Raw genomic sequence first — 20,341 nt, forward strand, 5'->3', positions numbered from 1 at the left:
CAGCCTTGTGATTAATCTCCTCCTTCAGAGGCCCTGGGCAAACATTTAGACTGGGGACTCCCTTGTTTCATTTGTCCAAATATTTGTAGCCTGTGGGTCACTTGGTCATTTCCTGAGAGGCTCAACTTGGGGTGGCTTCGACCCACACACGCTGTCCCCTCAGCTCTGCAGGGGCCAACCTGAGCATCTGCAGTGTGTATGGAAGCACAGCTGGTAATGGTCTGGGCCTCATTCAAACTGGGCACATCCAACCCTGGACTCCAAGTCTCCCCCAGCCTTACATAAGTACTTGCATTCATTCAATCATTCGTTCTAGCACCCTATGAAGTTGCTTTTTTTTTTTTTAATCAGCTTCCTCATGACTTTTCTTTGGGCCATCAGTTACTAAACTTCCTCCTGGGTCAGACTTATTATCTTCAGCTGCGACGGAGAAGGTGTTACTTCTCCCCCACTTTACAGATGAGGCAACTGAGGTGCAGAGAAGTTAGGTCACCCACCTAAGGCTGCACAGGAGAAAGAGACTCACTCTAGAAGCCACATGCTCTGACACCACACCCCACCCGCCAACTCCAGACCATTCCGCAGGCATATTCACGTAGCTCCTCTGCAGGGCAGCTCCCTGCGCCCTGGGGCCGCGCCTTCTGGGTCCTGGGAAGCCGGCGGGGGCCTGGGGCAGGGGCGCGGGGCAAAGGCGGCAAGGGCCGGCAGCGCAGCTTGTCCTGCCTGGGGTCGCCTAGAAGCCGGAGCCTGTACTTAGTTCTCCCTGGTAAATAACAGCTCTGGTTTCTGCTAAAAGGATTCTTTCCCAGAACACAATAATTTTCATCTCCTCCTTGCTACAACCCCTAGTTTATGGCTAAATATACGCCATAATGAGCCGCTGGCCTGATAGCGTCGTTAAGGAGATATTTGACCTCGGGTTTAATTGCAGGATGGAATAAATGGCTGGGACGCGCAGAAGGGGCCCCGCCAGCTCGCAGGCAAGTTCAGAGCTCGGCATCTGGCATCCGCCAGCCCCGGAGAAAGTGGTGAGGCGGAGAAAGCGGCTCCCTCGGCGCCTGGGCCGCCGAGGAGGTCGAAGGGCTCAAGACCCAAGTGCAGCCATGCGGTCCATGTCAGCGCCTCCCGGAACCCTTGGGTGTGCGTGGATTGGGGCCGCTGCTGGACCATGGAGCGTGGCCCTGTGGCAATTAACTCCCTCTTTTTGCCTGGACCGTGGTTTCCAAAGCCCCTCAGAAAAAAGCCCCTGCTACCCTCCCACCGCTCCCCTTCTCCTTGGCAGAAGGCAAGGCTGGCTAGTTGGGCATTCAGCTTGGGTTGTGCATATCCACCAATCGCAACAGACTAAATAGCGGTTTGAAGTGTTCCCAGCACACACAGCTGGAGAGGGCGAGGGGAGAGAAGGGAGCCGGAACGCGGGCGCCCGGCACCTGTTGAAGGCTACGGAGAGGGAGAAACGCGCACAGGCGGACCATTTGGTGACGCGGCTCGAAGCCCGGGAGGAAACTCGTGAGGGGCTCCGCCGAGCGACCCGCCTCTGGGCCATCGACCCCGCGGCTTCTGCGTGAAAAACGTGGCCTGTGACCTCGGCGCCCCCGGAGGAGAGGGGTGGATTCCGGCTTGCGGCAGCGGAGGCTGCACCCGGTCACCCTCTTGGATTTTTCTCTCCGCTGCTCAATGTCAAGGCTACAAAAGCCGTCAAGGGAGTGTCAGTTGTGCGGAGGGCTTTGACAAATGGTAACTGTTTGAAAGAAAGGAGTGCCAATAACCGTGACTTGGGCCCAATTTATTCCATCTTGGTGGTTCTTATTTGGGAGAGAGTGTGTAAGAAAGGGACTCTGCACAGCAGTGAAAGCTACAGGAATGCTTTCTCCCCAACGCACCTCCCACCTCAAGATCCTTTGGTCTTGACTTAAGAACACCCACCCCCAGCTCCGAACAGCTCGACTGCCTCCATTACCTAAGCCCCGGGAAGTACGCCAGGATCCAACCTCCCAGACCCAACAGAGGGGTCCCAGGTCAGCTCCCAGGGGTTGTCCTGGCGCCCTGAAGTGGCAGAGAGAGGGAATGGGCACAGCCCTCCAGTTACCTCCTCTCCTGGAGTGAGTCCTCCCCAACCCTGCCCACAAGCTACCTAAACCTGGAGTCGGTGCTCCCTCCAGTCCGGGAGGAGTCCACCTGCAGAACTCTATGGCTAAGGGACAACTCCCTATTTTCCTCTTCCTGGAAAGAGTTTCCTCTCTTTGGGTCTCACGACCTCTTTACTGCTTGGGTTCTAGTCTGATTGCTGAGTCAGGCTGAGCCTGGCCAGCAAAGCCTCTCTGAGCATCGTCTGTGGACTTTGTAGTACCCGGGAGAAGAGACTGAGAACCCAGAGTGTGGTGCCCGGATGCTGCTGGTAGCTCCAATTCCCCAAGCTGAAAGCCCAGGTGGACTGTTTCTGGGCACCCTGTACACAGAGCTGGGAGGGGCAGAACGGATCCAGAAGGTGGGAACAGCATCCATGCAAACAGAGTGTGGTGAGGGGCTGTAGAGATCTCCCAGCCCGGCCCTCCAGGAGATTAGATGAGGCCCCACTTGACCATACAGCTGCAGACTCCCGGGGCACAGTGTTCGGAGAAGGGCTGGGGGTGAGTTTCCAAGAGGAAGCATCGTTGTCTTGGCCCAGCATGCCTCCCGAATGCGGTGGGAGCCCTCCCGGCATCTCTCCACAGGGCCCTGCTTTTCCTGCTCTGGTTCTCGTTCAGCTAAAGGAAAAGGAGGCGAAAGCCAGCACATGCTGTGCTGAGAGTCAACAGAGGAAAAGAGGGCAATGGCTGTGGAGAAAAGGAGAAAACAGTCTCTTGATCTGAGTGAACTGGGGTGGCCTTTGGAAAGCCAACGGCTTTTCCCCAGCAAAAGAGTCATCAGGGCCAGAAAGCAAACGTCAAAGCTTGGGGTAATTATTTTAAAAGAAAAGAGACAAGGGAAAGACTGGCAGCAGGGAGAGGCTTGAAGCTGCGGACGGTCCAAAAGGAACTGTCTGGGTGCTCTTAGGGACACTGCAGGACTTGAATCGGGATTTTTCTTACCCAGAAACCTGACTGTGCTACTGCGGGTGGCGGTGGTGGTTGGGGTGGGTGATAGCAAACAGAGTCCCCACTCTGCTGCGTGGAGGGAGGACCCATGATCATTTCTCCCCGTTAGAAGGTTCCGCTGAGAGTCCCAGCGACACAGGGTGCGCGCCTTTTGATTGGGCCTGGGAGGCGAGCACCGCGAGGGCCTAAGGCTGAAGCTCCGTCGGCGGGCTGTTTGTAATTCCATCCTTTTTTCATTAACATAAACACCACTTGAACAAAAATATACAGGGCCACCTACTTTGCCGGGAAAGACGGCCTAGCGCCCACCGGCCCCCGCCGGCCGAGACCCCTGCCCTCGCGGCGCGCCCCTGGGCGCCCGGGTCCACGCGATCCAAGCGGCGCGCGGGGCCCAGGAGGAGGCCGCCTTTGTGTGGCTTTGGGGCTTGAGGCCTCCTGGGTCTCGGGCCGCCCCCCCCCACCCCCCGCCCCAGTTCAGCCTGTCATCCCTGCGGGCCGCCACCGGAGCCCCGACGGAGGTGCTGAGTTGTCAATGTAAATTCCTAGTTAAGCCACTTGTTGATAAAGCCTCGGGGCAAATTGGTCCCTCTTTACCTGCCCGACCCCCGCCCTCGCCGGCGCGGTCCTAATTGCAGCAGGAGCTGGTGGCTGGCGGCGGCCTTGCGGCGAGCTAATTGGGTTGGGACCCGCGCGGGCTTCCTTCAGCTGGACGCCTGGAAGGATGGAGGAAGAAGCCCGGGGCGGAGGCTGGGGGGTCCACGCGGCCTGGGACCTCCGGCCTGGGGTGGGCTTTTGGTGAACGAAGAGCAATAATTGCGGGGTGGTCTCTGCGGTCCACGTAAACGGACGCGGCGACCGTTTGGTGGCTCTCCTTGGAGCGCCGGTCTCCCGCGTCCGCGTCCACGAAGGCCTGGCCCCTACCCCGCACGGAGTGCGCTCGATCCTTGAGCCGACGGGGCTCTCCTCCAGCGCGCCCCGCCCCAAACAAGAACTCAGCCCAGAGCGGAGGGTCTGAGCTTCGTTCTCTTCCACCCCTCTCTGGACCCATTTCGGGACCCACACACGCACGAATTAAAAATCGAGAGGGTTTTGGAGACCGCAATTGGAAATGAGCCCGCCTGGTCCAGGCCCCAGGTCCAGACTGCGTCTCCCCACGGGCACAGGCAAGTCAAGAACAGAGTCGATTCCCTGTCTAATTCAAGCCCCCCAAAACGTAGCTGGAATTGTCCAAGGAAGAGACTTTTGACGATTTTTTCCTCTTAACGTTACTATCTAATTTCTGGTCTCCGCTATTTCCCGTTACCCATATAGACACATCCCCAGCAATTTTGCACTTTAAGTGAATTTTCCTGTTTTGCAGAAAAGAGGAGAAAACAACACTTGGAGGCACCCGGGCTTCCTGAACCTTAGAGTCTGACTAGGCGTTTCACCCTCTAGTGGTAACCTAGGCTGCATCCAGAGTCCAGCGGAGACCCTTCCTATCCACCCCTCTCCCCTCGTGCGTCCAGCGCCCGCCGTATCCGAGAATAGGCAGTCCCACCACTGTTGAAGGGGAGCGACCGGGCCGGAGATGCGCTCGTACTTGGCTTCCAGAAGGCGCCTCTCCGGGAGCGAGAGTCCTGGGTGCGTCTGGGCGCCCAGAACCCGGCCTTTCCGCTCAGAAGCCCGCAGGAGAAGGCTGAATCCGCCTTCCTCGGCTCCCACCCAGGCAGGACCAAGCGAGTAAGAAGAGAGAGCTCACTGCCTCATCTCCTAAGACCTTGCCCCAGCCCGAGAGTTTTCGAATTTGCAACTCCAGCATCCGCCGCACGCCCCCTCCCCGGGGATGGTCGAGGTAAAATAAACACCGCGTTCAAGCAAGCAGAACCCATCATTAGCCCAAACCACGGTTAAAATAATTGCTTCGTCGCAGAAGGAGAGGGGCAGTAACCAGCCGGGTCTGCCCGGACCCTGCCGCCGCCGCCTCCGGGGCCTCGGTGGACGACAACTCACATCGCAGCCAGGCCGGCCCCGACCCCGGGGGGTGGCGCGCGCGGCGCGGAGCCCCGGTGGGCCTGGGTCCCCGCGGAGAGAAACGCGTTCTGAGCTTCCTGCGCGAGTCAGAAGCCACCGTTTCGGCCGAACGCCAGCACTCCACAATTATTTTCTGGGAGGCGACTAAAGAAGGCTCGAGTCAGACTCGCAAAGCTAGAGTGAGTCTTGGCTGCTTAAAAAAAAGAGCGAGCGAGAAAGAAGTTAGGGGCAGGTAGGCGGCCGGCGAAGGGGCAGACTGAGACTGAAGCTAAGTCTTTCAGAAAATGCTGCTTTGCAAAAAAAACGTGGAGAAAGAGTGGGGGTGATCGCGAAGGGGTGTTAGGATACTCACTACTGGTCTCCTACAAAGGGCAAATTTGACTCCTAATTGAGTTAGTTTTCATGGCGAATTACATGGGTCTTAGCCCAATTTAGGGGTGGGGTGGGGATGACCCCGCGGAAGCTTAGCCTGCAGCTACCACGTGAATCCAACTCATTCTTAAATTTTAACAGGGGAAAGGGCGGTGGGAGGAGAACGGAGATAAAACGATCATCTTAACCCTGAGATATAACAAAATGTTTAAAACATTTTGAGGTTTGTGCTTTATAAAATAGCAGATCTTCCCATGTCGGGGATAGAATTTTTTCATGTAATTAATTTCTGATTATTAAGAAAAATACCTGGGATAAAATTAATTGGTGCTGGAGGAGAGGAATGAAGTATTTAAATGAAAACCAAGTGCCCCCAGGAAATAAGTTTTTCAAATGAACCCCCTCGAGGAGCCGTGTGTGATCAAACTGCTCCAAGCTTTGGCGTAGCTCAAGCATTGAGAAAGTACGTTTCAAAATAAAAGAACCAGAAAGTGTGAGTGACTACTTTATGTTTACACTACTGTTTTGTAAATTTTTAAATTCTACGGGGTATGAAGCGGCTGGCTGATAGGAAGGTGGGCATTGGCTGAGATGCAAAAATAAGAATAGTATCAAGGGACACGAAACAGTTTTAAAGGCAAGGAGCCGCAAGGGGCCAGCTCTGCAATTGCCTCAAGTGGAGACCCAGTGCCTCGGCTGGTCAGGACCCCTTCCCCCAACCCAGCAAGGGATCCCACTGGAGGTTTGCTCTTGGGGGAGACAGGGACCCATAGGCCCCCAAGGAGCCAGTGTGCTCCAATGTCTGTCTTTCCCCAAATCCTCCTGCACCCATTTAACTCCTCAGAAAAGAGTGGCAATACCCTCTTGTCAGGGCGATGCCATGGGGGAGGGCAGTTGATGGTCTTGATGAGCCCCTACTCCTAGCAAAACAGACTCCCTGTTCAGAGCGGGGATGTTCAGGCCAGGCCCCATCGCTCACTGTCCCTGGCATTTCTGGGAAACTGGCTCTTGGGGAGTGCGGGGCAGTGATTCAGAGCCCCTGTCCCATGCTGCGGTGGTTACAGGCTGGAGGGTACTCTTTTGTTGTTATTCAAAGCAGAGAGCTGTGGGGGAAGTGAAGCCTCCCCTTTTCTTCCTGGCAGTGCCCGAGCTGGGACCCCCCTCACTAGTGCCCTTTTGAGGAGGGAAGTGAATGAAACTGGGGCCCTCACTCTGAGCCCCACACTCCAGTCTGCAAAGTGGGCTCAGTGACAGCAGCTCCTTAGCCCTGCACTGCTACACAGCAGGCGTTCAGTGGCTCCCCAAAGGCAGCGCTGTTCTCCTGTGGTCTTCACAGGGGCCCCAGGGTGGCATATCTGTATTTTCACCACCATGCAAATGAGAAGAGGGGCTTGAAGAGATCTGGAAGCCAAAAAGAGACTGCCTAGCAGCTGGGCCAGAAAAGGGAGAGGGGGCGGGATTCTAACCCAGGTATTTGGTGGCTGGGCCCCTGCCCCAGAGCTCCCTCCCCACGAGGGATGGGAGCCCTCACGGGGCTCTATTGACTGCAGAGGGTGACTGGGGACCAATCCTGGCTGGTGCAGGGGCACACCTGAGACTTCATCAACCTGCCGGCTGTCAGCACGTCAACTCTGAGTTGTCACCGGCCAGCAGAGGCTCTCCTCCACCAACCCACTGATGACGCCCTGCCCTCTGAAGTAGGTGCCACACTATTAGGGGTGGGGGCAAAATAGGGTGCCCAGGGGAGGGGACCTGTCTGAAGTCTCATGTGAGCTGATCCTCTATTTGAGTTCACGCTGCCAAAGCTCAGTCCACCAAGGTGAGACCCACAGGACCTCACCCCCAAACACCAGACATGAGGGAGCACCCCCAGTGCTAACAACCAGGTCAAGCCTTACTTACAGTTGGATACCTGCCACCGAGAAGGAGGTACTGCCCCTGTACTGGTTCTGCAACTGAGGCACAGAGAGGTGAGGCCACCAACCCCAGGCCACACAATGAGCAGTGGAAGCCAAGTCTCTCTAGTTTTATTTAAGACTTCTGCCCTGGTTTGCATGGATGTGGCTGCTCCCCCGACCTTTAGCCCCCTCTCACACCCTGGTCAGAGCTCTTTTCCGTTTCTTCTCTGGTTCTCAGGCTGCCCTGTGAGTGTCTGACTTTACCCCCCACTTTAAGATAAGGAAAACTGGAGGCACCCAGAGGTGAAGTCACTTGGGAAGGCTCTTCTGGCTCTGTGCTGCCCTGGCCTCCTTGCCCTGCTTTCCTCCCTCTCGGGCCCTCGGGGACACTGGAGAGGGCCTCACAGCCTCTCCTGGGAAAGCCCACCCCAGGGTTAACGGGGATGAGGTCTGGGACCCGCTCCTCTGAAAATGGGACACAGAGAAACTTCCATATCAGAGTGGCCACTGCCCACCCAGTGCCTGGAACCCCAGAGGGAGATGTCCAGTTTGTGCTCAGCTGGGGCCATGTGTACACACACACACACACACACACACCCTCTGAATCCGTCTCTTCCTCCTTAGATGTCCACTCTGTCCTCAAGCAAACCCCCTGCACCCCTCTGCTGGAGCCCCTGCTTCTCGCTGAGTGTCTGGGCTCTGGTAACCTCTCTGGGGCGGGAAAGGGTCTCCCTGTCTCCAGTCACCCGTGCCTCCACTCTGGGTGCACAGGGCAGGCCTCCCGGTACCACTTGGCCCTGAAGGGCGCTGTGTCCTCTTCCCGCATCACACACATAGAGCTGGCTCCCCCACTGAAAGTGCAGAAAACACACTGGCGAGGCTGTGCAAGCCCACACACCCATGTGCAAGTCCTGGGGGGATGGGGAGGTCGTGCCCTGGGGCTGCCTGGATACAACCCTGCTGGGACAGAAGGACCCAAACCTGACCTAGTCGGGGAAGCATGGGGAGGGGGCATCACCTCCATTTCCTCAGCAGACCAGGGGGCTGTGGGCTGCCCTCAGGCAGGTAAGCCTCTCCCTCCCTTAGCCTCCCTGGGCTGCTCCAATTCTGTTTGCTCCCTAGAAACAGCACTTGTTTCCGCGTTTTCAATACCCTCTGAGAGGGAATAGAGCTTTGCAAGCTGCCAGTGAAGGTGAACAGGCACACACTTGGCACACACCAGCAGGTTTCTGGGAGCAAATTGCAACTTTTCATGAAGAAACAAATCTGAGCACCCGCCCCCGCACCTTGGCCTTGCTTGGCCTGGTCCTCGCTTCCCGCTTCCCTCGTCTCACTTTCTGCCAACCCCTTCTTCCCCACAAACTGTGTGGGTTATTGTATCTCCCCCTCAAATCTGAGAAACAGAAAATACCTGATGTTTAAATTTTAATTTGTATTTTCCTTCTTTTTTTTTTTTTAAAAACTCAGTCATTTTTGCCTTCTCGGTCTTCACTGTCCACTCCCCCAGCCTCCAAAGGGCTTCTTTCCATTGGTTGCTCCACCCTGTGAGCCAGTGTTGAGGACTGGCCCCTTTCTCTCTGCTGCACCTTTTGGGAAATGCCTTTCTCTCCCTCCGTGCGGATCCCTTGCTCAAAAACAAGATCTGGGAGGCACTCTCTCTGGCACACACATCCTCATTCCCCACCCCCACGTTGGGACTAACGTCTTCTCTGCGTCTTTCTGAGTGCAGCCGTCTAGGCAGCTGGGATGAAGAGACCTCAGATACTCTGGAGCCCGCCCGTGGGAAGGAGCACAGCCGAGGGCCAGGCATCCGGGGTGGGAGCCCCAGGACGCGCACTGTCCCCGGAGTGCTCTCTGTTCCTCAGAGCAGGATGCACCGCTAAGGCCAGAAAACTCACAAAAATCTCGCGGGGAAGAGGGCTGTAAATTCCTGGGTTGCAGCATTGTCAAATATTTCATTGAAGAACGTCATGGAAAATGCGTGCTTTTGGGTAAAAGGCCAAGTGGAGGGGCAAGCTCAGGACTGCAGCAGCACAAATACGAGTTTCTCTCTTTTTTTTCCCTTGACCAAAACATGAACTTCTCCGCAATTGTACAACTGACGGGGAAGATTAACTGCCAGGCCTGGGTCATGGATAGCCCCCACCACAGTTGCCCCCCAACCATGGCCCTGGTGGGGGGGAGTCCCCACAGGTGGGGTTTCTGAGCCCCATCTGAGCCTAGGGGGTGTGGCCAGGCCAGTGCGGCCAGAGGGTGTGGCTCTCTCCTCCTCACCTGGGGTACCCCAGGAAGACTCTCAGAGGGCCCCAGACTCTGGCTTGCCTTGACAAGAGAAAACAGCGGACTTACTAGGTTTGGAGTCTGGTTGGCAGCAATGGGGCAAGTGCAGCATGGAGTGGGAGCCTTGCCAGTGGCATTCCCTGGGAGCCCTGGAGCTCCCTGGGACTTGGAGCCCCCTTCTAGTGCTCACTCTGCCTGCATTTCTCATCTCTGCGACTTTCCTGTGGGCTGCACAGAGGCTCGCACGGTTCTGCGGTCACAACCCCACAAAGACCCGCACAGAAGGCAGATGGTCCTCCAAGCCATGCCTCCTCCCCAGCACATCTAAGGGCAGGAAAGCTGCTCTGTCGCTACAGACAGAGTAGGAGAACCCCAAGATCCAAACAGAACCTGCCTCCCAGGGTTACAGTGAGGGGTTCTGAGCTAGAGTGGACCTTGAGGTGCCTAGCAAGGGTCCAGGGTCGGGCCTCTATGACCATTAGCTGTGTGATCTCTGCATTTTGCTTTCGGGTGTTCGGCTGAGTGCAGTCTCCTACTCACATCACCACACCCCACTGCAAACACACCGCCTGACGCTCTGGGTAGATGCGGCGTCCCTGTGCAGATCCCTCTCTTTGCAAGAGGCAGCCCAGGGCGCTCCGTGTGCACAGGCATGCACCATGTGTAAAACCGCTCTATCGCGTCTGACATAACCCATTAGAAGCACACCTGACCACAGTGCACACAGCTCTGCATCATGTAGCCCACAGAGCCTGTGGCATTCTGTCCAGAATACGTGGCCCTGTGCACGCCCCTGACGACTGCGTGTGCGCAACCCCATATATACTATACCCACTTTATGATAGCTGGTGTACAGGACAAGTCCTGGTGCACTCCATATTCCACACACAGAGTGCTACATCACTCCCATCTTCACATATTCAGCACACGTGCACCCACCTTAGTAACGTTCAGCATAAGAAAGCATCATGTTTGCACACCTCGTGCTCTTCTGTGCACACAGGCCTGCCGCTGTACACCCACCTGACACAATCACGCTTATGCTTATGGGGCTGTACTGGGTGCCCCTCTAGTTCTACACTTCTTGCCCTCTGGACGGTATTCTGCACATTGGCACTCGCCATACGTGTGCCCCTTTAGAGTCTGCAGAGAAAAACATCCCGCTTTGTGCACAGACCATCCTACAATCGTGGGGAGGACACCCGCTCTCCTCCTGACCCTGACTTCCCCCCCGCCCCAGTCTCCCGACCCGGGGGCTACATTTTCACCACAAATATCCCTCCCCCAATCCCCACCGAGGCGCCCAAGCCAGGCGGCTTCCTTTACTGCCCAGCGCCCACGTTGGTCTGGGGTCCGCCCGCACTACCTTGTGTCGCCTTTGGACGTCGCCCGGGAAGGGGTTCGAGGGAGCGGGGACGAGGGCGGCGCGGGCCGGCGGTAATGCAGAGCAGGGGCGGCGGCGGGCGGGGCGGCTGCCCTCGCGGTGGGTGGTCGGCGGCCGCCCCCGCCCCCGCCCGCGCTGCCGGCCCGGGCACAATCCGAGCTGGATCTGGTTCCCTGCTCGGGTTACGGCGCGCTCTCGGCCCGGGCGGCTTCACTTAAGCAATTAGCCAGTAAAAATACCTCGGGCTTGGGGAGTGGGAGACATGGCAGGCGTGTCTGTTTTTACAGCCCCCTCCCCATTTGGGGATTCCTAGGGCTTGCGCTGGAGCGCAGATTTGATTTGGGGTGGCAGGGGGTTCTTGATGAATCTTTACGCGAGAGCAGAAAGCAGCCGGAATCCCCCGTCTGCATTTTCTCCGACCGTCCCTGGAGCTGGGCCCCTGGGGGTTTTGTTTGTTTCTGTCTGTTTGGATAGCCTGGCTTTCTGGGCAGTCTTGTCTAACTCCCAACAGCTCTAAGAAAAAGATGCCGTTATTCAGTCCCATTTTTTTTTTTTTTTCAGATGAAGACACTAGGTCATCACAGCTAATAACACTGTATCATATACTTGAATGGTCCTAAGAGACCTTAAATGTTCCCACCGCAGAAAAAGAAATGGTAACTATGTGACAGGATGGAGTCATTTTGCAACATATACATGTATCAAATCAACTGCACACCTGAAATTTACCCAATGAGTCAACTGGGGAAAAATAAATCAACAACTCCTGCCCGCTCCCTGCCAAAAAAAAAAAAAAAAACAACCAACAAACCAGGAGAAACTAATGCACAAATGGCTTATGCATTCCTACACACTGAAGGCTGGATTCAAACCCAGACCACGTCCGATTGTGGGTCTACAGGTAGAGGGTCTCTGCCCTGTACTTGGGGGCTGTATCCTAGTTCTGCAGGGTGACCTAGGACACCGGGCAAAGTCACTGAATCCATCTGTAAAGGAAGGGACAATATCGACCTGGTAGGACTGTCTGTGAAGGTTAGAAAAGTATCTTCGGGGGTGTTAGCCAGAGTCTTGGGTTCAGTTTATGGATGCGAGGTTGTGGATTCACGGGTGGGCTCCACGAATTTGGTGAAACCTTGAAAATCATTTTACAAATGTCGCAGGTATGTGTCCTTTGGAAGGGGTGTGTGTGAAGGTTGTAGATTTCAACAGCTTATCAAAGGGAGTCACAGCCCAGAGAAAGGTTAAGAACATCCGGAGGTGTTCATAAGGCAAACCTCAACACTGGGTGCGTGGCCAACGGTCGGTAAGTTCTGTTATTACCACATGCTTGTGGAGTCTATTACTCTATCGCCATCGGTTCTCTAATGGGTCTCAGTACCCTTGAGCCTGGAAAGCCAGGGATGGGGGTGGGGGCAAAGGAAGGATTTCTAAAATTCACTCCCTCCACCCCAGGCCTGTGAGGAGGCATCTGGGAGGGCAAAATTCCGACAGCCAGCCTTTGGAGGTGGAGAAGAACCACGGAGAGGTGTTCGCTTGGCAGCACTGGCCGAGCCAGGCCAGGGCCTCAGTTTCTCCATTTCCAAAATCTACGATCTGCGAGAGCTCTCGGGAGCATCTAAAGAGCCGAAAGCTTGGTCTCTGGGCACCTGGAAAGCCCTCCTTACCATGCCTGAGGTTCTCTCCAGAATGGGGGGCCTCCGGATCACAGAGCCGGAGCACATTTCCTCCCCCTATACCTGCTGCCCCGGTGGAGATGTGGTGCCGGGAGAGCCTCCGTCTGCCACACTCCTGAGGCTCCGAGGCCATTCAGCCCTTCCCTGGGCACAGTAACTGCTGGCCTTACCCCTGCAAAATCTGTTCTACTGCTAGACCTCAGGGGTAAATGGAGGCCAGGTGGGGCCCAGCTCCACACTTCCTTCCAGGAAGGCCAAAGCTTTTCCCCAATCCACAGGGGCCCCACAGGGAGCCGATGAAAAAACAGTGATGTGCAGAAGCTAGGAAAACTGATCTGCGGTTAGCCCAAGGATGGACTCTGCAGCCCTCTCCCCACCTGCCCTCTCCCCACCTAAGAGAGGGCCTAGAGGGAAGGGGGTTGCTGGGAAAAGGCCCCCCATCTTCATGCTCCGTACAGTCCCCTCATTTTGGAGGCGAGCTGTCAGTGGGGGAGGAGCGAGAGAAAGGGAGGTGTCACTATCATTTTCTGGGAGCCTTCGCCCCTCGCTGCCTTGGGAGAGGGCCATCTCCCTGGCTAGCTTCTCTTCTATAAAGGTCAGACGCATTCCCAGCAGCGGGCGGTAGCGACCCCTTCGCAGGAACTTCCCTCCCGGCGCCGCGGGGCCGCCTACCCTGCAGCGGCCGTTTGGTGGAAGAAAAAAAAAAGTGATGGAGAGAGAGAATATGAGAGTGCGTGTGCGTGGACGTGTGCGCGCGCGAGTGGAGCTGCTGTGCTTGTGCGGCCGGCTGTGCATGGGCGAACGTGCAGGGCAGGAGTGTTTGCGCGTAACCGAAAGTGTGTCCTCCGTGGGCAGGCAGGGCCTGAGCGCTCGTGCGAGGGCTGGGACGCCTGAGCCGTGTGAGGGGTGTTCTTTGGAAAGACGGATGGAGGCCGTGCGCCTTGCTCAGGATGCCTGCGTTCGGCGGGTGCCGGCCGGGCTGTGTCAAGCGGAGATGGGTCTGCCAGCGCGCGTCTACCTGCGCGAAGACACAACCACACACTACGCGGTCACGTCTCTCACTCTCCCCTTCCCCAGCCGGCCCCTGCCAGCGTGCGGAGCCGAGACCCCGGGAGAGCCGAGCGGAAGCGCGGCGCAGAGAAGGTGGCTTTGCCTAGAGCGCGCTCCGCTAGGGCAGGCTACGCCGCCGAGACGCCCAGCTCCTCGCACGGACGTGCCAGGCGCCCCGAAGGCGACAAGGCGTCTACCGCCGAGGCTGCAGGCGTCGGAGCGAGGGAGGGGTGGGTCAGCGGGTGACAAGGAGGCCAGAGAAACCAGGGAGGCCGGTGGGCTTTGAAAAACGCCGCGGTGCCACACTTCGAGCCCAGCACACGCCTCTCGCCCCTGCTCGCGCCGGGGCACGGCGTCCTGGCTCCTCGAGATGACCCGCGAAAACACCCCTCGCCTCCTTCCTCGGAAGTCTGCGGAGCGAACTGCACTCACCTGGCTCCCCGCGTGCGACGTCGCGCCCGGCTCCTGCGCCGTCCTGCGCTCGGCGCCTCCGCCCCCCACCTCGTCCTAGCCCGCACCCCAGCTCCCGGAGGGTGGCGGAGGAAGGCTGCGTGCGAGCCCCCTGCTGCGGGCAGCCTGGCGCGCGAGGGCCTCCCGGGCCCGCGCTCCCCGCCCGCGCAGACTGTCTTCCGGAACCTGGCCTGGCGCGCAGTGTCAGAGGCCCCCGCGGCGGCGGCAGGCCGAGCCCACAGGGGCATTAGGCCAACTCCCCCCCGCGCACGCGGAATTCTATTATTATTATTAAAGAATCCCCCAGAACGTGTTTACGTTGAGCCGTATAAACTTCCTGCCAGGGCCTTTACCATCTGCGAGAAATCGGAACCTGCTCTTGCGAAGCGGGGACACAAGCATCGCGGGGCCAAATAGGCGGGTTTTCAGCGTGTATGTTGGGGGTGGGGGTGTCAGCTGAGCTATGTGTGGGCTCAGATCAGAGCGTGGCTGGTGTACACACGAGTGAGAGTAGGTGCGAACTGAAGCTCCTTTGGGCCTTTTGTGTGTGCGTGAGCGAGCGCGTGAGTGGGCACGCACATGCCTGAGCGCCATGTGTGCGTAAGTGGGAACGAACGCGGTTGTGTTTGCAGGTCTGAGTCTGCGAAATTTATCGCGTTTGCCTGTGCATCAGTGTACGCACGAGTGCACAAGTTAGTGAACGCGCCCCGCCACTTGTTGAAGGAGCCCGTGGGGTCCTGGTTCCCCGCAAGGCCAGAGGTTCTCACTCGCTCCCCGAACGACCCGCGGCGCCGGAGACAAAGCTGCAGCGATCCGCCCTGCGCTTTCGTTTTCCGCCCGCGCTCGGCTCCAGCGGCTGCCCGCCTGCTCGCGCGCTGCTGGGCGAGTCCGAAAAGTCCCGGGCGCGGCACAGTCCTTCCCGGGGCGGGGAGAGAGGGTAGGCGGTCCCTCGCTGGAACACCCGCCCGCCGGCCGCGGGGACTCGTAGCCGAGCCGGCTGTGCCCGCGATGGCCACGACCCGGCGGTCACAGCCGCCACTGCAGTTGCGATTCGCCACCGGGCAGTACGCGTCGGGGAAGGCCTGGGACTCCGGCTGCGTTTTCCTCCGCGCGGCCCGGGTAGGGAAGGCGGGGTGGGGGGTGGGGGGTGGTGGCCAGCGCGCAGCTGGGCTGAACCCCGGGCCGAGGGCGCATTAACACTTGCTCGCCAGGTTGGTGGAGGCGGGGCGGGTTCCGCAGGCGGCCGCTGGGAGGCGAGGGTGGGGGCCCTTTAAGCGCCCACCACCGCGGGGTGCCGGAGGGGGGCTGGGAGGGGAGGGAACTCCTGGAGGGTCTTACGCCGGCCCGCGCGAGACGCCGCCGCCGAGAGACGACACGGAGCGGGCGGCCTCGGCTGGAGTCGTGGAGCCGAGCGCCGCGAGTGGCGAGGACCGAGCGCTGCTCCCAGCGGGGGCGCACGGCCACAGGCCCGAGAGGGGGGCGCCTCCCCCCTCAAAAAAACCGGTGTGTGTGTGGTGGGGGCTTCCTCGCGGCCTCCGCCCAGGCTGCAAAGAGGCTGCTCTCAGCCTCTGCTCGGCTCCTTCCTTGTGGGAGGGCGGGAGGGAAAGAGGGAGGAGAGTAGGGGGGAGGAGGGAACGGGAGGGAGAGCGGGGGGCTCAGCGCCAACCGCCCGCGGACCTGGCCGCTCCTCGGGGAGGACGGGCAGGCGGGGGAGGGCGCGCCGAGGCTAGCTCCGGAGAAGCGGCCGCCGATGACGGCAGAGGTGCAGCCAGCCCCGCGCGCGCAGCCCCCTCCCCCTCGGCCCCCTCCCCCTCCCCCTCCCCTTCCTCCTCCTCCTCCTCCTCCTCCCGGCTCGTCGGCCGCGCAGAGCAGCAGCGGCAGCGGCGGCGGCGGCAGCAGCCACCCGATGTCTTCGGCGCCCGAGAAGCAGCAGCCACCGCACGGCGGCGGCGGCGGCGGCGGCGGCGGGGGAGGCGGCGCGGCCATGGACCCCGCGTCGTCCGGCCCGTCCAAGGCCAAGAAGACGAACGCCGGCATCCGGCGCCCGGAGAAGCCGCCCTACTCGTACATCGCGCTCATCGTCATGGCCATCCAGAGCTCGCCCACCAAGCGCCTGACGCTCAGCGAGATCTACCAGTTCCTGCAGAGCCGCTTCCCCTTCTTTCGCGGCTCCTACCAGGGCTGGAAGAACTCCGTGCGCCACAACCTCTCGCTCAACGAGTGCTTCATCAAGCTGCCCAAGGGCCTCGGGCGGCCGGGCAAGGGCCACTACTGGACCATCGACCCGGCCAGCGAGTTCATGTTTGAGGAGGGCTCCTTTCGGCGGCGGCCGCGCGGCTTCCGAAGGAAATGCCAGGCGCTCAAGCCCATGTACAGCATGATGAACGGGCTCGGCTTCAACCACCTCCCGGACACCTACAGCTTCCAGGGCTCTGCCGGCGGCCTCTCGTGCCCGCCCAACAGCCTGGCGCTGGAGGGAGGTCTGGGCATGATGAACGGCCACTTGCCGGGCAACGTGGACGGCATGGCTTTGCCCAGCCACTCGGTGCCTCACCTGCCCGCCAACGGCGGCCACTCGTACATGGGCAGCTGCGGAGGCACAGCAGCCGGCGAGTACCCGCACCACGACGGCTCGGTGCCCGCTTCCCCGCTGCTGCCCGCGGCGGCAGGCGGGGTCATGGAGCCCCACGCCGTCTACTCCGGCTCCGCGGCCGCCTGGCCTCCCTCCGCCTCGGCGGCTCTCAACAGCAGCGCCTCCTACATCAAGCAGCAGCCCCTGTCCCCCTGCAACCCCACGGCCAACCCCCTGTCCGGCAGCCTCTCCACGCACTCCCTGGACCAGCCGTATCTGCACCAGAACAGTCACAACACCCCTGCTGAGCTGCAAGGTGAGTGGGGAGCCCCGACCTGTCCCCAGGACTGGGGGGTGGGGGCTACGGTGGACATCTGTGAGCGCACTACAGACCTAGCCCCCAGACTGCCTGCGCCCTGGTCTGGAGCCTGCGGCCACCTCCGTGGGGTGCCAGTCCCCAAACTGCACCACGGAGGCCTCAGCTCCCTAAGGTGTCTCTCTGTCCACCTCTCCCCATCTGAGGGCTGAGTGCAGCCTGGAGTCCCCCCATAGACTAACATTCCGTTTTCCTTTCTGTTTCAACACCCAGATAGATGCTGGCAGCCCCAGCCTGGCCAGGTAGGCCCCATCCTCACCTCAAAGACTTAGACTGCAATATTCTAAGTCCCCTCAGGTCCCTTAGCTCCCTGACACCTGGGCCAGTTCCCAGGATGGAGCTGGCCTGTCCCCAGGGCAGCTGGCTTGTTCGCCCTGCTTCGGGAGAGCCGCCTCTGCTCTGAGCCGGGTTGGACGGAAGAGTTAGGCCCAAAGCCGGCGGGGCTTGGTGCTGGCACTCAGAGGCTCAGAACCCGGCCTTTCGGGAACCAGATTGAGTTGGGGGCTTTTTGTGGCAATAGAGGCTGAGAGGGCCCCAGATTGAAGGTCTGAGCTGCGGGCCCCAACAGACTCTGTTTCTCAGGATCCAGGTTTCCAGGCCCACAGGTACCGCTCCGCTTCCAATCCCCCCCTGAGAAAAAAGATGCACAGCCATCTTCTCCTCTGGACCCTCCGTCTCAGCACACACTAGCAGGCTTCTGGGTCTGGTTCTTGAAAGAGCTTGGAGGGATCCAAGCAGAGGCCTGTCAGGAGTCAGCTGTCAGCAGCCAGCGGGAGGCAGGAGCCGGGCCTGGAGAATGGAGGGCTCTCTCCACGGGGGTCGCACAACTGCGGCTGCTTCAAACTCCAGCCGGGGTTCCAGAGGTCCCGCAGGCTTGGCTCCCCAAAGACCCTTCCTCTGGAGAAGCCCTCTTTGCCCCTGTGTTGGCCCCTGCTGGCCTGGCTCGTTGCTCTGGGGACACTGCTGCCTCCAGGGGCTGGAAGGTGGCTGCCCGGCGCCAGGCCCAGGCCTCAGGCTGCCTGGAAGTGGAGGCCGCTGGACCTTCCCTGCTGGCCCCTCTCACCCCTTCCCTGTCCGCCACCGGAAGCCTCCCAAGCCAGGCTCAGTGTCCACGGAGGGAGAGGCTGGGGCAGCGGGCACCCAGGGTTGCAGGGATCCTTGACCGTGTCTGGGGAATCTTCCCTCTGGGCGCCGGCCCAACTGAGACCTGAAACCGGGAGCTGGGACGCGGGGAGGCCTCGGCCCAGCGCCGAGCCAGGCAGGCCTGCCCCCGGGGCACCCCCCACAGTAACGGTGCTTCTCCACCTGGAGCCTGGGCCTCCGGAGGCCACCCTTTAATGCCCCCTTTCCTGTCGCCTCGCCCCCGCAGGCATCCCGCGGTATCACTCGCAGTCACCCAGCATGTGTGACCGAAAGGAGTTCGTCTTCTCTTTCAACACCATGGCATCCTCGTCCATGCACTCGGCTGGCGGCGGCTCCTACTACCACCAGCAGGTCACCTACCAAGACATCAAGCCCTGTGTCATGTGAGGCCACAGCTCCGGGGCCCCTCCGGGCAGGGGCCAGCCGGGCGCAGGGACTTCGGAACCCGTCACCAGAAACTGCTTTATTTTTTATTTTTTTTGAGGTATAACCGTCAGCAGAAGAAAAGGGTTTGACCCCTCCCCAACCGGATTATTGGGAAAGGGATCCCGTGAGGCAAAGACCGATCGAGGTCGGCACCTCCCCCCACCACCACTCCCTCAGCAGTTTTTTTTTATGGTGATGGCGGGGGCCTGATCTGACTGCAGCTGTTGATAAATAAGTATCTATTTTTGATCCGACTGAAACCGGCTGAGAAGGTGCTGTGTTGGGGAAGAACTCTCAACATCTGAACACGCATTTCTGCTACGGTCTCTCCCCCTCTTCCCCTCCAACGGCAAATGTCGGGGAAGGTTTTTAGGAGAAAGGCAAACGTGTGAAACCGTCATTATCAAATACTTTTATTTTTTGGTTGAGTATTTATCGTTTTATTTTTAATTTTTTTGGAAAGAATGTCTTGGAATGCGCGTCTCCTTTTTAGAGCCGTCTCTTGTAGGGAAAGGAGGGGTTGACAAGAAGTCGCCCTCTCCCTCCCCACCTCAGAAGTCCTCCCGTCAGCCACAGGTGGATCCTTGTGCGAGTAACTTGCATTTCTGAAGCCACTGCTCATCTTAGGAAAGAAACCAGGAGCCCAGGAGCAGGCGGCTCTCCCGGCCTCTGCCACCGTCCTCCTCCGCCTTCCTCTCCTTCCTTCTCTTCAGGCTTTTTTGGTTTGGTTTCGAACTTTGTTTTGACTTGTTTGGTGGGTGTTTTTTCTCCCGAGACCCAGCTGTCTCCGATCTCTACTGTAAACCTTCTGGTGGGAGCGTGAGGCAGGCAGGGTGCCGTGGGGACGGGGAAGGCCCGCAGAGCGCCCCGAGTCAGGATTGCGGTGACGCAGAAAGGTTAAGGCACTTTTAAAAAAAAACGATAGCAAGGCTCATCCTGTTATTTATTCTACTTTCTTTCCCTAATAATCGAAACACCGCATAGGCTCCTCCGTTTATCAGTATTAATGGTGTAACTTTGTTGGCAATATTTGCCGCGTAGAATTTTTTTTTTTTAGATATCCATTGTAAATTTGAAACTAAGTCTGATCTGTGTAAAGACAAATTTCCATATGTTTTATATAAATATATATATATATAAAATGAAGGACTTCTCCCCCCCTTTTTTTAGTATTTTGGCTGCTGGGGTGCAGCGTTTGTGACACGTATTTTAAATTTCCTTCTGCACTGTATAAAAATGACAATTTGAGGATGTTTTTGCCTTTTGTGTATTTTTTCCTAAAAAAGAACAAAATAAAAATGTATAACATTTGTATATGGCCTTATATTGTATCAACTAGAAATAAAATTGCATGAGTATTTTATTGGGATTGCAGAATATCTTCAAAATATAGACAGTAACCGGCCTGGGATTGCCAGTCTTATTTTTTTTTTTTTCTTTTTTTGTATTTAAAGTATGGATGATTCTTAATCTTTTTTCCCCCTTTTTATTTGTTGGCTAATCCTTCTCTTTTCACTCTTCATTTCACATTGAAGTGAAATCTGGACAAGAGTAACTATTTTTCTTGGCTTCTGTTTTTTAAGAAGAGCCCTTTGCCCCTCTAAATGTCATTTCTTGTTTTAAAAAA

At 58.2% G+C, this 20,341-nt stretch overlaps 1 protein-coding gene across 1 annotated transcript; it reads left to right on the forward strand.

Moving 5' to 3' along the window:
* Positions 1-15,812: 15,812 nt before the first annotated feature.
* On the forward strand, positions 15,813-20,028 carry FOXF1 (forkhead box F1). The gene is made up of 2 exons (XM_061386935.1): positions 15,813-17,085; positions 18,515-20,028. Exons 1-2 carry the CDS (start codon positions 15,948-15,950, stop codon positions 18,673-18,675), a joined length of 1,299 nt encoding a protein of 432 aa, XP_061242919.1. The 5' UTR covers positions 15,813-15,947; the 3' UTR covers positions 18,676-20,028.
* The last annotated feature ends 313 nt before the right edge of the window (positions 20,029-20,341 follow it).

This window comes from Bos javanicus, chromosome 18, assembly GCF_032452875.1.
Source record: "Bos javanicus breed banteng chromosome 18, ARS-OSU_banteng_1.0, whole genome shotgun sequence".
NCBI lineage: Eukaryota > Metazoa > Chordata > Mammalia > Artiodactyla > Bovidae > Bos > Bos javanicus.